The following is a 16,771-nucleotide window of genomic DNA, read 5'->3' as shown; positions in this document are numbered from 1 at the left end:
TGTAGACAAATGCAGTCGGAGTGCTGGTCCTCCACATGGACCCTCTTCTTATCACAGGTTCCACAAGCCTTGAAAAGAGCCTTCTTTTCAGACATTTTTGAAGAAAAAAAGACAAAACTGAGTAGGCACTCAGGGAGACTCCCTTACACACGAAGTGCGGTGAAAATCTGAGGAGAACTGCCTGGGCTGGGAAGGTTCTAGAGGGTGAGGACAGCTGATTGGCTGAGGCTATTTTCAGGTCTTTTTACATAATGAGGTGGATAGGCTGCTATGTTTTGGGCCTAGTTAGGCCTTTTAGTCTTTTCCAGCCTACTACAAAGGCTTTTTAGGCACTGCTATGGTATATATTTTTACCGTGGGACTCCCGCCTCGACGACGGGGAATGATTCAGGCATGTGAATCTATGACAGATACCCCAATACTGGATAAGGATGCAACTCTTCCACAACAGTTCAAAGAACTAGCTATATTTGATCACAGAGCACGCAGTCCTAATATCTACACTTGCCCTGTGATCACAGCGATTGATTAACAACCTATATAATTTATGGGAGGAAACATGTTGCTTGAACTTGCAAGCATCTGTTTGCAGTATGTAGGGCTGTAGATTAACATGCTCTGCATAATCCTGCCATCTAGTTTTGGACCAGGATGCTTGCAATGGTTTTTGTTCTCTCCAGGGAATGAGTGTGGGGGCAAGGGTGAGGCAGGACGGAGGGGGGTGGGTCGTCTGGAAGGTATACTAATCTGGCATCGACCATGACAATAAGGGAGTGAGACAGCTGTTGGATGCTCCATACTCCTCTCCCTATTCCTTGCCACATAGTGCTGGGCATGTGATCTAGAGAAATCATTAAGATGACTCCTTTCTTTGGATGTCAGTACGGTAAAAACCAGCCAGTCTAACAGAAAATGAAAAGCAATTGCAAGGTATTGGAGCGGTGTTTTTAGTTTATTTTTGCATTTCAAAACAGACCTTCAACTTATGCGTATGACACGCAATATTTCCCCCCCCCCTCCGCCCGTGTGACAACAGATTAATTATCTTACATTATATCTTTGTACATCAGTTCTATGCATGAACCCACAGTATCGTGCAGTACATCATTAACATTCTCGGGTGAATTCAGACCTCTTGTGACACCTTGAGAATTAGACAATAAATAGGCAGTTAGAGACGACCAACCATATTTTGGCCTAGATGGCACTGGGAGTTCTTCGGCATAGCACGCCAATTGGTCTCTGCAGAACACCAAGTCTTATCCAGGTTTCGAATTTCGGTGAACATTTACTATCCCATGTTTGAGCCACTTTCCTCCTGGCTGGTAATATTGCACTCATCAGTCTCCTATTCTTTGTTTTTAAGTGTTTCATCAGTCCTAACAAACAGCACCGAGGGGAGCAGTACACCTTCTCCAGCACCAGGATTGTTGAAGCTTGTGTAACAAACGTCCAAAATTCGGGGACTTTAGAGCAATCCAAAACAAGGTGATGGAAATCGGCCTCCTGCGTCCCACATAGTTTACAGTTAGCCATCTCAGTCCGTACCTGTGCAATTGAAGTGGCGTGTAGTACAGTTGTTGTAAGTATTTAAAGTGTATTATGCGTAGATTAAAGTTAGCGGTCAGGCGTCTGGTAATGAAGCTGCTGAACTCCCATTCCTCCTCGCTAAGGGTGTCACCCAATGCCTGTTCCCAACGCTCTCGTGCCGGACTGGAAATGGGTGCAGTGTCAGATTGCAATGTGTTGTACAGTCAACTTACCCAGTGATGAGCGTGCCAATAGTGTTTGTAAGGGGCTTAATGTAACCGGTTCGGTGGGGTGTCTGTCATTAAAAACCTTGAGTGCCTCTCGCAGTCTATAATACGTGAAAACTGACATTAACTCACAGTGGGAGGGGGGTGGGGGGGTGTCTTTCAATTCCTCCATCAGAATGAAAGTACTTTCCGGAAATACATCTCCCATGGTGACTAAGCCGTGTCCCGCCAAAATTTCCAGCGTCCTTTTTTCCTGAGTAACCAAGGGTTTAGGATGGTGCACTATTTGAGAGCCGGGGCGTATACAAGTTGTCTGCCTGCAGGTCTCGCCATCCCGCGCCATGCAGTCCGCCAGGCACATGTCCCTGAAAGGGTAATTGGACTTTGTCTTAGAGACAGTGCCACTAATCGGTCAGGAGCCATATCATCCTCTTCCACCGCCACATGTGGAATGAATGGAGGAGGGAAAAAACAGTAGTGTGTGAATTGCGCCTGTGCACATAAGTACTACATATATAAATCAGGTGTTGCGAACCCCCCCTCCCCTTTCGAATAAGGCCTAGTCAGAGTTTCCCAGCTACAACTGGATTTCTTGTCTGCCCAGACCAACGGTATCAAAATCGAAGGGAGCTGCGAGAAAAAGCCTTTGTTAAATTGATGGGGGCATTAGTGAAGAGGAACAGGTACCGGGGAAGGGTGACCATTTTTATTACGGCTATTCTATCTGTGAGGGAAAGGGGTAGGCCTATCCATCTATTCACTTGGTCTTCTGTGGTGGATAGAGCTTTGCCATAGTTCTCTCTCAGCACTGTCTCCGGATCGGCGTGCACCCAGACCCCTTAATACCTTACAGGCTCCATCACTCAGTCAAGAGGATATTCCATTTGGAACTGCGATTTGCCCAGTGTAAGTGGGAAGAAAGAAGATTTACCCCCGTTGATTCTTACCCTCAACAGATGTTCATATTTAATGTATTCCTGGAGAAGCGCATGTAAATTATCCTCTGGATTTTGTATATATAAAACCATGTTGTCTGCATACATGGAGATTATCAGGGAACGTTGGCTAAATTGCAGCGCAGCTCTTGTGCACTTCTGTTGCACAACACAGGCCAAGGGATCCATCACAATGGCAAAAAAATGGGTGACTGACATGTGTTGTATTTCTTGCTCAGTTGTCTCGTTATATTCAGTCACTCGCGGCCTGATCTCTGCCAGCCTATGTAAGTTCAACGTGGTAGCGTATTCACGCTCATGACACATTATCTCCATCTCGATAGGTTTCATATGAGACAGTCATGACTAATACCCTGGCCTGTAGCCCAATGCAAGTCCCTCTAATAGTCGCCTTAAAGGATTCCCAGAGCGTGCCCGCGTCCTCTATGGTGCCTATGTTCTCTTCAATAGCCTGGTGTACACCTTCCTTAAATATAGGATCTAGAAGGGAGGACTGTTGGAGGCGCCACTGAAATGGCTGACTATACCTAGTCAGAATATTGATGTCCAGTGCTATAGGGGCATGGTCCGAGAGTATTTGCGGCATATACCCGACACTGGTTACCCAAAATGCCATTAACTCAGAGAGAAGCCAGTAGCCCAGCCTGGACCGAGATTTGTGTACCGCCGAAATAAAGGTGCCCTCTGATATTTGGATTTGGTTCAGTGGTTTAAGATCCATTAGCAGTCTGGTGTAGAATTAGATCAAATAACTTTTTTTCTCCAAATTTGACTGAATGTGTGGTTAACGTGACCCGCTGCTACTGATTGCAAAGCTATTGTTTCTTTTTAGTGTCTGTAGGACCAATGAGATAACCCAGGGCGTAATGCATGAATTTCAAGGAATATGCGGTTTAGGCATTTATTTGCATAATTGCTGTGTAGAAGTCCTCTAATATTTATTACTTCAAATATTTTTACTCAAGAAATCAATAAATAAGACTGATTTATTACTGACCTTTGAAATGCAAGGTAATTCTTGGAAAAGGGACTGTGCATCTTTATGTCTGTGGCCCACAACTGCCAGAAATTACTCAGATGTGAATAATCCAGTATGGTGCTACAATTCTATACGCCTTTCTTCCCCAAATATATAAAAAAAAAAATCTTTTACCACATTATTCCCCCTTTCAGAACAAGTAGTAAAATGACTATGCCTCTTGTACTTTTGGTTTGTAGGCACACAATTATTTATTCAGTTTCGTAGGGGAAAAGCACTTAATGAAATGATGAAAGGGGGCAATCTTTTTGATTGTGTAACATGCCCAATAGGAAACAAGTCAACAAGATAGTCGGCTACTGCAACAGCAGATTAGTTTACGTTCAGGTTCACATTATATTCAGTGGCGGATCAGAATTTTTTGTGTCAGGTGTACATTTTTTTTACTGTTTAGTCAGATTGTTAACACAAGGAAGGAGCCCAGCCTTAATTCAATAGTGAATGGTGTTCCATGGCTTGAGAGCAAAACCACAGCAGGATAGGAAGAAAGTTTAAATCTTGTTGCATCGTTTAGATTTCATAAGAAATGATCAGTACTACAGAGATGTATGCATTTCTCTAAAATATTATGTTTCTTATTTAAGTTGCATGCTTGGAGAGTTCGTTATAAGAGTTTAATCAGAATTGGTGTAATGAGTCTGTATTTTAGTGTCAGAAATAAATATTGTAGTAGCTTTATGGGTAAGTTTTCAGAGGAGCTTTCCTGATTGCTTGCAGGCTTTCGAACACTAGGGTCCAAATTATGCTAATCATAACTAATGCTTGCACTTCCTGCTTCAGATCTTCAGCAGGTATATAATCATCGATTTCAGTAGTTTTACCAGGTGGCATGCATCATTAGCAAAGTTTGTTATGTGTGGCTCCAGGGTGTTTGATGCCGACTGCGATACCCAATAACCTTGTGTTGACAATAGTTTTGGCGTAAATGACAGACTTAAGCAGGCTGGTGAGCACTTCATGATACTGCTCACATTATTGTTCATGACTAATTAAATCATTCTGATTCAGACTGGCTCTAGAGAAGACATCACGTGTTGTAGTTTAGAGATGCAGTCAGATTCCTTGCCTAAAGAGCAACAGAGACAGCTTAAATGGCAAGCTCTGGGCAAATGTTTTTTTGATGGGAGGTGTAGTGGTGACCTTCAAGCTCAAATCTAAAACTAGTCCCATAACATGAGGAGAAAGATAGTTGTGGCTTCTAAGGTGTTGCACCAGTAGAAAAAAACGAGCTTTCTGCCTATTCTCTGTAATCCAAGAAAGTAGTTCGCTGAATGGTTTTTAGGATAGAACCCTTTTAGATTTGCATGCCTTGCATTATTCCACATTTAGTGGTTGGGGCTGAAAATATTTCTAGTGGGTCTCGCTTACCAGACACCTTTTAGCAATCTGTGGACAAAAGCCTACAGCAGACCATACCAAAAACTTACAGGGGTTTCAGTTGAATGGCCTTGTTAGTCATTTGCTGCTATGTGATGGCTTGCCATCCTCCTCTTGTGGTTGGCCCTCACCGCAGATCATAGTCTCTTTACCATCCTTCGGATTGGCAGACATTTATTCTACTGCTCGCATTTAGAAAACTACTGCTTTGTTTTTGATTAAAATCTCCAAGAGTGGATGCGTTTGCTTTTTCTCTCGTGTGCGGTTTACTATCCCAATATCCACAACCCACCTTTTGCTTCCCTTTTAGCTGCCATCCACCCGCTCCTTCATTTTGCCCCATTCCTGATGATCATTTAACTATATTTTTTAATTTTCATTTTTTGGAAGCCCAGGTTACTGCCTCTCCCCCCTCCACCTCCCTTTTATTCATCCCCAGTCTCCTATGCTATTAACTCCAAAACAAAACCTAAATCCTTCCTTTCTATCCCTCCACTATCCTTTTAAATACAAATAACACCAACATGTCCACCACTCAAATTAATTTCATATTTCACTGTACTAATTGACCACTAATCCTTTATGGGTTCCGGAGTAGCATGCTACTCGCCGAAAAAGAGTTTCAACACCCCACAGGTAGCAAGCGCTATACAAATGCAAAACTTTTTCCCCTCTATGCCTCCACTATCCTTCTCAATCCAAATAACTGACGAACAGACCCACCACTCAAATTACTTTCATATTTTCACTATACTAATTCCCCACTAATCATGTATGAGTTATGGAGTAGCGTGCTACAAGCCGTATAAGCACTTTGCTGCCTCGTCAGGGGGAGTAAGCGCTATATAAATTAGATTACAATATTATGAGCTGCTTGGCTACTCCATATATCTATATATATATTTTTTTTATTTCCCTACGTAAATAGCGCTTGCTTGCTACCGTAGATCAATAAAAAGGAGAAGAAAAAAAAGATAAGGTTGCTATCGTCATTTCGTAGCAATACCAAGGGGATGATGGACGTAGCGTTGGACCAAATCAAACACTCACCCCCAGTCAACTGATCTGGGTTCAAATCCATCATCATTCTTTAGCTCACTCCACCCCCCCCAGTTCAGACATGGCCATATGCAAATCAGTCTGACCCTGTGCCTCATAACAACAGTCCAGCCATGTCTTCCCTGGACCGGAAACAAGCATCCTGGGACCAGTTTCTGGCTGATCAGCCGTCATCAGTCACTGGAATCAAGCTATCCTGGCAGATGAGGGCTGAAAGCCCGAAACCAGCCCTAGGACGCTTGTTCCAGTCCAGGGAAGACCTGGCTTGGCAGTTCGGGCTGGACTGTTCCCATGGGGCACAGGGTCAAGTGATTTGCATATGGCTGGGTTCAAACTAGAATGGCATGGTGAGCAAAAAAACGATGGATTTAGGCCCAGATCTCCGTCTTGGGGATAATGTATGACATTGTTCTGCATTCTGTCAATCAACTGTTTTTGCATTTGTCACCCCGCGTGGGACGGGTATCCTCAGACGTGAGTCTCGTGCTCTCCATGCCACTGGAATTAAGCTATACTAGCTGATGAGGGCTGAAAGCCCGAAACCAGTCCTAGGATGCTTGTTTCCAGTCCAGGGAGGACATGGCTTGGAAATTCGGGCTGGACTGTTCCCATGGGGCACAGGGTCAAGACTGGGTTCAAACTGGAATGGCGAGCAAAAAAACGATGGATTTAGGCCCAGATCTCTGTCTTGGGGATAATGTATGACATTGTTCTGCATTCTGTCCATCAATTGTTTTTGCATGCGTCATTTCGTAGGCGTGCACTTGAGGCAACGTACAAGTCATCACACATTGATGAACCAACACAATAACTCAGCCAGCAGAGGCATCATATGCCTCTTCTTTTTTTCGGCAATGCCGCACAGTGCCAACAATATTGTGCAAAGCCAATAGGTCACAAGGACAGGCCTATTGGCTTTGCCAATGCTGGTTTCTTTTTGAGCGTCTACCAGAGTCCAACACTGAGCATATACTCACAAAACTAATGTGCATCCCGAGCATCTTCACATTTTTTTCTATGATTATAGTTTTAGTTTGTTCCGGAATTCTGCTTTTATATTTATTTAGGTATCCACTGCCACTCCTCCTCATTGACCAGTGAGTTGGGAGGATTGCATTTCAGACTGGAAGAGTTCCACTCTGCAAACCCATCGCTACAAGTATGTAACTATTTTCTAATACTGTTTGAACCTTTCCTGATTCACAAGTTTTCCACTGATTTTGTGTTTCTTTCCATTTATCTTTAATGCAAGATGGGGGGGGGGGGTTGCTATATACAGGCCTTAAACAGATTACTCCATCAGTGCCCGATTTCCTGTCTGAATGTCCAGAAAAATGTCCGACAATGTGAAAGACTATATTGCAGCTGTGCATTAGTCTTTCAGAAAAACAACCAAGATATGCTAGGGTTGCTCTTCTTTAATGTTTTCCTTCCATTTAATGGCATATTTGAATTGTCTGTAACATCCTTGTGGCTCTAGATGCTTTGGTTACTGGCTACTCCATGGATTGTAGTGCATGTCACAAACGTAGATTCTTTATAATTTTATTTGTAGCCTGTCTCGAATATATTATGGGCTTCCTAACATTCAGTGTTTGCTGGGCCCTTTTAGTTGGATGGGTTGATTCACAGATGTCAGATTTCATTTCTGGAGGTGAAGTTTGGGTTAACTCTTTGCCAATTTATCTTCATGTATTCGAGAATATTGGTCCTGCATCATAGCAGATAGTCTGTTGCCATTTGAGTGGTTGATTATATATCGATGCAAAGTCATTATTTAGCATTTTCTGCCTTTGCAACCCGGTTTAGTGTTCCCTTTTCTTTGGAAATTTCCTAAAACATTCTTGCGATGGAGGCCCCTAGTGAGAGATGCCGCCTCTGCCCTTAATCCATCTGCTTGCAGGTTTAGCTGTCCTGCTAGTGGAGTTCTACAGTTGTGATGATGTTTAGTACAGAGTTCTAAAATGTTTATGAGTTGAATCTCAGCCACTGGTAATTACATGGTACGCAGCCCTGATCCCGAGCTAACTGAACAATGCAGCCAGAATGGTTAGGTCAGAACGCCTTTGACTGGGAACACAAGCAACCCAGACCGATTTCAACCTAGTCAATAAAATATAGCTTCCTTCTGAGACATAGTGACCATGTGCCTCAAATCGCACTCATTGCAATTAAGACATCGCACAGAGGAGTACAAAAAAAGGATTTGAGGACTATTTCAATTATTCGGCTCACATTCCAGTCCATTGTTTTTTTTGCCTTCATCACAGTTCTCAGTCAGAGACTGACATCTTCCACAGACTAATATATTCCTGCAATGACAGAATTCTTGTCTTTATAAGTACTAATGGGTAGACGGGTCTGGAAAAATTTCTGCTGAGCTGGCACCGGAGATTATTTTCTTTTGATATTAAATCCCAATTTGGGTAACAATTGGATCAATGTGTTGATGCTCTTATGGCACTGCACAAACTTCCTCTCTCAGACAATGATGCAGGTATACATAGGACCTCTTCCACCTAACTTGGACAGCTACTATCACAAGAGATTTTGAGAGCACTTGTAGAGTGAACATTTTCTAACACAGGGTAAAACTTGGATAGATAACTTTTCTCCACCAGTACAGACCATACCCACTTGCAGTAATTAAGTGATGCAGTGATAGAGATTCCCTGGCATATGAAAATAGGCAACTTTCAAGTAGATAGTTGCTAGGTAGTCTCAAATGTCTTGCAGGGTCATTAGTTCGATCTTTTCGGCCTTTAAAAAGAGGTTTAGTAATCAGAGGTCCAGTATTAGTCTCAGAGTTAGATCTGGTTTCAGTAAAAGTAGATTGAGAGTTTGCCCTTGCTTTTTTCCGCTCTTTTTAATGAAAGCAGTACAGTTTCTAGAGCTTCCTACACCGACCCTCCTTGTACTTCAACACAGCTCGAGTGTTGTACATGTTCTTTATTAGGTATACACCGTTCTGTTTTCCCTTCTTTAGAACTAGGCAATATACATGTTCACAGTCTATAACAAGCATTGGCATAGCCAATAGGTCTCGCTTTTGGGAGCTTATAATTGTTTAGCCTTGCAACAGTTGTTGTTGCATCAAGGATATTGTGCTGCATAACTACGAGCTAAGAACCTGATAAGTGTTAGGACAGAGCGGGGGGCCAAGGGGTAAGCACAGCGAACTTTGAACCTGATAAGTGTTAGGACAGAGGAGGGGGCAGGGGGATAATCACAGCAAGCTTTGAACCTGATGAGTGTTAGGACAGAGTGGGGGCAGGGGGGCAAGCACGGTGAGCTTTGAACCGGATGATCAGTGTTAGGACCGAGCGGGGGCAGGGGGGTAAGCACGGCGAGCTTTGAACCGTATGATCAATTTTAGGACAGAGCGGGTAAGCACTACGTATTAAGGGTAAAGTGGCTGCTGGTTGAGAAGCTTGCAATGGACCCAGCCTCCCTGGGGAGGGGGAGAAGGAGGAGAGAAGAGCTGCAGAGCGAAGCTGCTGGCAGACTCCGACCTTGAAGCCTAGAGGTGAGGGCCAGAGGAGCGAGCAGCCCAGACTAGAAAGGGAGACAGGAACACTTGTTTTCAAGAAATTAAATGTGCTGTTCATGCCCTATTGACAAACTTCCATGGCATGAATAGTGGTGAGGCTTGCAAACAGGAGCAGTTACCCTCCTCCCTGTCCAAAGGTAGGGGTCGAGAGGGGAAGAGCAGGCTGGAGAGGGTCCGCGCTGTTTTTTTTTCAACTTTGGAGATAAGGAGAATGGAAAGCAGAGGGAGGAGAGAACAGCCAGGGCCTGTAACCCATGATGAGAGAGGAAAGCCATATGGCGCCTCTGCTCATAAGCGCGTTCCCGCGCACATGCACGCAAGCTCTAGGCCACAGTGGTAGCCTTTTCTGAAGCCCTTACTAAAAGTCTTGGCAGAGCGCAGCGCTTGCGCTGCTCTAGGCTCGACCTAAAAACCCACTGGTCCGTTGTGATTGCTCTCCAGCCTGCGAGAAAAAGCAAGAATTCTACCACAACAGTTGGTGAATGTTTCAGGGGAGGGACAATACAGTGGTTTACCTAGGGCACCTTATATGAAGGTTTGACTTCGTCCTTTCCCTCAAATGTGGCATGTTGGCAGCTCTCGTCACGGACAGGAAACATGTGATGTACTCTCAACCTGTGACGATTTTGTCTGTTTTCAGGGGAAAAAAAGGTCATGCATTTCCAATTTTCCACTCTAGGATTATGTATTTCACAACACAAGGTTCTCCTGTGAACAGTAGTCATATGCTCTGTCAAGCTTCTGGACTTTTTACCTGAAGACCAGTCATTATTTGCAACTGGTTCACTTCTGCAATCATCTTAAAACCTGAAATACGATTCCTTCAAAGAATGCCAGTATACGGTCTCCTGTCGATATTGCATAATCTAGAAAGGATTTTAAGTACAGGTTGGATAGGATTTCCCCCTCCTAGGCTACACACTTTTTGCCCCTTTTGAAAATATTTGGGGAGGTGTTAGATTAGACCTATCTGGTCTCCTGGTTGATGGCCATATCCTGAAAGAGCAGCAAAGTTTGCTATTCTACGTCTGGTCATCACAGAACACTCAATTTTCTATACCACTGCATCCAGCATCTTTCTGTAGTCTGGGTATAATTACAGCTACATTACCTCCCCTCTTTCTGGCTGGCATTACTATTACTGTAACTGGATCTTCGTGTACTATGGTATGTGTGGGATCCAGTGGAAAGGATCTATATTTCTCCACTCCAACTGTAGTAATGTGTTCCCAAATGGCTAGTTCCTTGAAAAGCTCCTTAACCTGTGGTAAATGGCACTTGGCTCCATAAGAAGCTAGATGTTTTTACACTGAAATAAACGTGCAGTTCTTAACAGACAGCATGCCTCTTCCACCTCTTCCTCCAGTTGTACAATGTAACTGTTGTGCTTCAGATTATAGTGTGTTAAATGAAAGTATCATCTGGAGGGAATGGCGTCAATATGTCCATTTCTTTTTATATGGATCCTGTGTCCCGTCTCCCTCACCTCCCCCCCCCCCCCTTCTAGCTATACCTCTAAGGCGTTCAGGTCAGTCCTTCATGGAATGACGAATGAAGTCATTATTCATATATAATACCTTATTTTTTGTCTAAGGGCTGTCACTTCAGTTTCGCAACATTCCTTTCATTTGGTAACCTGAAACCAGCTTTTATCATGGATGGTCTTCATGGCCTTCAGTACTGCAGAGAAGCTGGCTTTTCTGCCTCTAACTTTTCTTCCACTTTGATTCTTTTAAGACCAGACAGTTTAGGCTTCTTCAGCACATCAGTAGCTTTTGATTTTGAGCTGTGTGTTGTCTCTACTGGTTTGTCAATATCTTCAATAGCACTGGTTTGGCCATAGGTCTGTAATTTTCAGCAACAAAGACAGGAGGCATTTGTTTCTTTTGCAGCATAAAAATTATTTTTTCCAGTGGTGTTTAGACAACATTAATGTCTGTTGGAGTTGTATCTTCAATGTCCAGATCATGGATTTGTTATTGTGCCGCATCTGAACCCTACAAAGTGTCTTAGCCCTCTTCAACTGAAAGTTTGCATGTAGTCAACCTACACACATTTTCCTGGGCCCTAGCGTTGCTCTGCTCAATTTCAGAATCGGCGCCAGTCTTGCACTTATGATCCTTTGGTAGACAGATTACAGAGGCTGTGACCATTCAGTATGAGCTCGTTTTTAGAGACTCTGGGTACATGTAAATGAGGTGCTTTCCATGTGATAAGACTGAATACACAGTGGAGACCCAGGAATCACCATAACTTCTAAAAAGTATATTCTGTGACACCACAGAGATCGAAGCTCTTAAGAAAACAGGTTTTCCTCAGATGCATTGGCTGTCCTCTGTCGAGTGGGATCTTTTCTACTGGTTCTGGGATCAGACCTCATCAACTCTGGTGAATCTGGACCTGGTGCACAACAAGTTCCTTCCTTTCAAAACCAATAGCGGAAAAAGAATGTTAGGTTGGGAAGGAATATCAGGGGTACAGCAGTCTTAAAAAGGTCAGACCTATGTTCAACACACAAAACTAAAGAGTTTTGCTCAGTCAGGATTATCATTATGTAGTTGAGACTACCCAATAAGCCTATGTTTGTCCAGAATATTCTGATCTATATATTCACAAGTTTGTCGCACCTCACTGTAATGGATACTGTAGCATGGCCAATAAAAAGGTGCTGCTCTCCAGAAGATTCCTCTTTGGGCATTTTCTAGATAATTCATGCAATTTAGTTCTGTATTTAATGCCTCAGCCAAATGAATCCCAGTTTCCCTAAACAAACCCGCATGGCTGTATATTTCCTGGTGCGGAGCCTGAAATCAGGTTAAATTTGCTCTTTTAAACTAAGCACCAGGTCGATTTCGACACAGGATGTAAATGTAAGTTTTTGTAGTTGCAGAACCCCCTTTGACTAGAGGTCGAGGGGCTAAGTTTGAGCCTCAACACATTACAACTGGTGAATGCCCTACGTCCAGTAGCATAATTGAAACGTTCACTCTTTTGAAAAATGGGTCAATTTTTTCCTGTGTTACTTGTCTTAAGGGTCCTGTGCTTGGGGTTCTCAATGGACAGTGTGATCTGGGCTGACGTTCTCACTAAACATAGGGAAGAAAACTTATCAACTCAAGGCTCTGTGTCTTATTTCGGGGGCAGGGGGGGGGGGGGGGGGGGTCATTTCCTCTTAGCTTAACTTCCACATCTATTATGCCTTCAAGACTGTGGTAGAAGCAAACAAGGAGTCTCTAAATCTGCATCTCGCGCGACCTATGGCTCAAGTCTCAAATTCACTACAGCCAAGAATTAAAAGGCATTTTGACCCAGTCATGCAAGTCAGAGAAAGGTTAAAAATAGGAAAATCACCTGTGTGAAGACCTTATTTACCAAACGTCTTGACCATACACTGGCATGCTGATACCTTTGATGCTTCCTGGCCATGGGTCATAAAAACCCACAAATACGAATATGGGAGAGGAGGGAGAGGGGGCATTGTACTGGAATTGTAGGCACTGGGTCTACAATTGTGAATCATTTTAAGCCAGTCTATGTATTGTGGACACCTACATCATGGACAGCATTCTGAGATCAATCAATAAATCTCAAAATGATGCACAGCATGTGACTTCTGGTTTCGTTGTACTAACGTTTATGTAATGTTGCACCTCACTTAAAACCCACACAAAGGTATCAAGGGTGCAATCTGAAAATTCAAATGGAAGTGTTTAAGTGCCATTTCTCAGTCACTTACCGAGAATAAGGAGAGTAATTCCATTGAAGACAGCACCTATGTATGTCATAAGCCACATAAGGACAGCCAACTATGGGATGAAACAAAAGACACAGGTAAGTGGCTACAATACAAAACAGTGTAGCCTATGTTCAACTGTGCTACTAGCAACAACAAATACACATTACAAAGGACGGTAGACTGCAGTGGTGGGTCATTTCCTGGTTTACAAGGAGTCTGCAACTCCATGGCAGTTCATGTCAATATGGCTGGGTACAGTACAAGAAATAAATATGGTTTTAGCATGCTGTAACACTGTTCAAATCAGATATTGTCACTTCAAAATTCTCATAAGGACCAGAGCAAAATAATCAAGACTCAACATAAATGACATCATTCAACTCCCCATCCCTCCTTTTTCCAAAAAGGTGTGGTTCATAATGAAAGCTTCAACTGCTTTCTTTGAAGACCAGAACACCGGAAGCTGAACATAAGTGAGGATGGCTGTACCTCATTGTTGTAGAGTTTTTGTTTACACAAATGGCACGAGAACGTCCATATGTTAAGTATGTATAATAAGTATATTAAGTATTCATCCTAGAATCTTCACCTGACCAAGTGCAGACATATCTCCAATGCATGTAATGAAGACATCTTTGCTGGTGACCACACCATCAAGCTCACTCAAAAGGAAATTCTAGGATGAAGTTCCAAGCCTTTTGTTCCGTTTTCTCAGATCCATTAGAGGACCTTGCTCACAAGCAACATACATTATATAGAAATATTCGACAGTGGGGCTTTCAAATTGATGAACACCTACAGTATCATCATTACACTTTTTCAAAGCAATTTCAAAAAAAGATTGTGGACCCGAATCCATATTTATCTAGGGCATTCAACTTTTACAGACATTCAGTAGAAATATTGACCCCGTGTTACGGAAGTTTCAGACCAATCCATTAATGTAATGGTTTAATAGCTTAGCCATGAATAAAGGTTAAACTTTAAATATTGTAAACAACGCCAGCTACATATTTGGTCTCCAGGTCACTTCCACGTACATTAAATAAACAGACATTCTGAACCATTACAAGGTGTGTATAAAAAAAGGAGCGACTGACTGCAGGAGATCTAATTGTGTAAATTGATGAAATACCCCAGGTTTCAAACCGTGGGGGTATTCCAGTAACCATCAAATTGGGAACAGGAGTATCACCACCACATACTACACAGATTTAAATACAAAGCTGCACAAGAATCAATGTTGAACAAACACGGATCAAGGCGGGATGCCATAACAATATAGCTTCTTCACCGACCTTTAAAGAATCTACAAGATCTTCAACCAGAAAGAGGCGGATGACCTTCTTGAGGGCTTTGTTCACATACACAAGGCTTGTGTTCATGTAGTTATGGAAGGCCTCCGAGGACACAGTGATGTCCACATCCAGCCAGGGTCTGAAAAGAATTCGAGACACAAAACAATGGTAAGAAAAGTGCACAGAGGAAGCCACTAAAAACAGAGGACAGACTACAACATTTTTTTAAACCTTTTGTAAAAACATTTTTTCCTTCAGAAAGGAAAAGGTGGGCATGTGTACACGTTGGGAAGGAAATACCTACAGTAGCAACTGGAAAATTATGAAATGTAGATCACTTGATTCATCACAATAGATAAAAAATTATATCGGAAAACAAACAGATACAGATTAAGCAGATCTGTTAATTACAAGACCTTGCAAAAAAATGTAAATGAGCCACAGGCAAATAAGACAGGATGAAGGACCTTACCTGAATGGATGTCCCTCTTCTGACTTCTGCACAGCCTGGATGACAGATCGGTACACACGGAAGCTAATGGTGACTGAGAGTAACGCCAGGATAAGGTATGCTACCACACTTATGATGCTGAACGCTGCCAACGACAGCAGCATAACGAGGCTTGTGCCAAAGACAACACCAGACTTTTTGACATCTCTCCAAAAGACCAGATCACGTACTGAGGAGTAAAAGAAAATGGTTAATGTTACACTTTGGTGCAAGTGATAGAAGGCAAATGGGCATTCTGAAGAGAAATAATGAAATGAGATTGGGCAGCGGAAGACGCCAGCCATGCATGATCACACAAACCAGCAGAAAAATATAAAAATACAAAGTTGATTGGGTTAGGCAAAAAGCATGAATGGGGAGCAGCGATTGAATTGTGCAGTGGAATTATGATTTATAAAAGTAAAGTGGCTCACAAACCGAAATAAAATGTTCTAGAGCATAGAAAGTACGACAATCAAAGAATATGCCAGATTGGTATAGGTCACAACTTCAAAACCAGGAAAAAATAGATATGTGCCAGTTTGGTAGCATGAGTAACTTAACATTGGTTTCAACAGTTAAGCAGCACCAGATTCGCTTTTATTATAATAAATTACTGTTTTAAGTTCTAAAAATGTACAGGATGGGTCTGCAAATTGAGTACATTATCCTCATTACATCTTATTATTTATCATGTTCGAAGAGCACAAACTTGTCTAGAAAGGGGGTTGGAGCAAGGTTAACTACATATATGCATATAGAGAAGCATAAATTCAAGTATACAAAAGCACAAGGTATCAATTTTGATATGATGAAAAATATATACAGCATATAATAAAAAAAGTTTCTAATTAGATGACTTAATTAAATTCAGAGCTCTAGTTATCGGTGTTGAACCATTACAAAAAGGTAGGAAGGTCTATTCTGTAAGGCAATGCTTTAACTAACTTTAAAAAAAAAAAAAAATCTTTACAGAGGAGCATATTTATAAAATGGCCAACGACAGAATTGCGGTATATAAAAGGTCCATACCAGATCCTACTCTGAAAACTCAGTTTTTTTTTTTTTAGAGAGGACTAGAGGGCACGGATATTCATTCTCTAGAGGTTACCAGAACTACCCAAGATTGTGAGTTTAAATAAACCATGCAGGTGTGTCGTTTCAAATCTTTCTAGGCGAGGCATTCGGTTTTGAACTACAGGCCTAAATGGTCATATATTGGAGGGTAACTAGGTTAGGCGAGATGGTCAGATTTATTAGGAATCCACCTGTCAGGTGTCGGAGTCAGCAACAGTTTACTCTAGTTAGCTTCCTCTTTGTTTTCAAGAACAGAAGGATCTGATGGGTAAGAAAGGATGACAAACAGAAGATGTTAATACCGCACCTTTCCTCAGCACTGTGAGAATGTATTCATACTTTAATAAGATTCCTGTTAATGTTTTGCTTTAGCTTAACTTACACATTTTATTATGTGCGCACATGTCTGACTGCTCAAACGGTGCAAATAAT

General features: G+C 42.3%; 1 protein-coding gene across 1 annotated transcript in view; it reads right to left on the bottom strand.

The window, feature by feature from the left end:
- LOC144781550 (reticulon-3-like) overlaps nucleotides 1-16,771 on the bottom strand; it is a 121,460-nt gene that overhangs the window by 41,152 nt on the left and 63,537 nt on the right. Inside the window, exons 3-5 of the mRNA XM_078660454.1 lie at nucleotides 15,245-15,452; nucleotides 14,773-14,911; nucleotides 13,475-13,544 (exon numbers count right to left, since the gene is read on the bottom strand). Of these exons, the coding sequence (XP_078516580.1) occupies nucleotides 13,475-13,544; nucleotides 14,773-14,911; nucleotides 15,245-15,452 (417 nt within the window). The remainder of the gene's footprint in view (nucleotides 1-13,474; nucleotides 13,545-14,772; nucleotides 14,912-15,244; nucleotides 15,453-16,771) is intronic.

Source organism: Lissotriton helveticus, chromosome 9 (genome assembly GCF_964261635.1).
Source record: "Lissotriton helveticus chromosome 9, aLisHel1.1, whole genome shotgun sequence".
NCBI classification, from domain to species: Eukaryota; Metazoa; Chordata; class Amphibia; order Caudata; family Salamandridae; genus Lissotriton; species Lissotriton helveticus.
The sequence above is the reverse complement of the archived record's forward strand: the minus strand, read 5'-3'. Positions and strand labels throughout refer to the sequence as shown.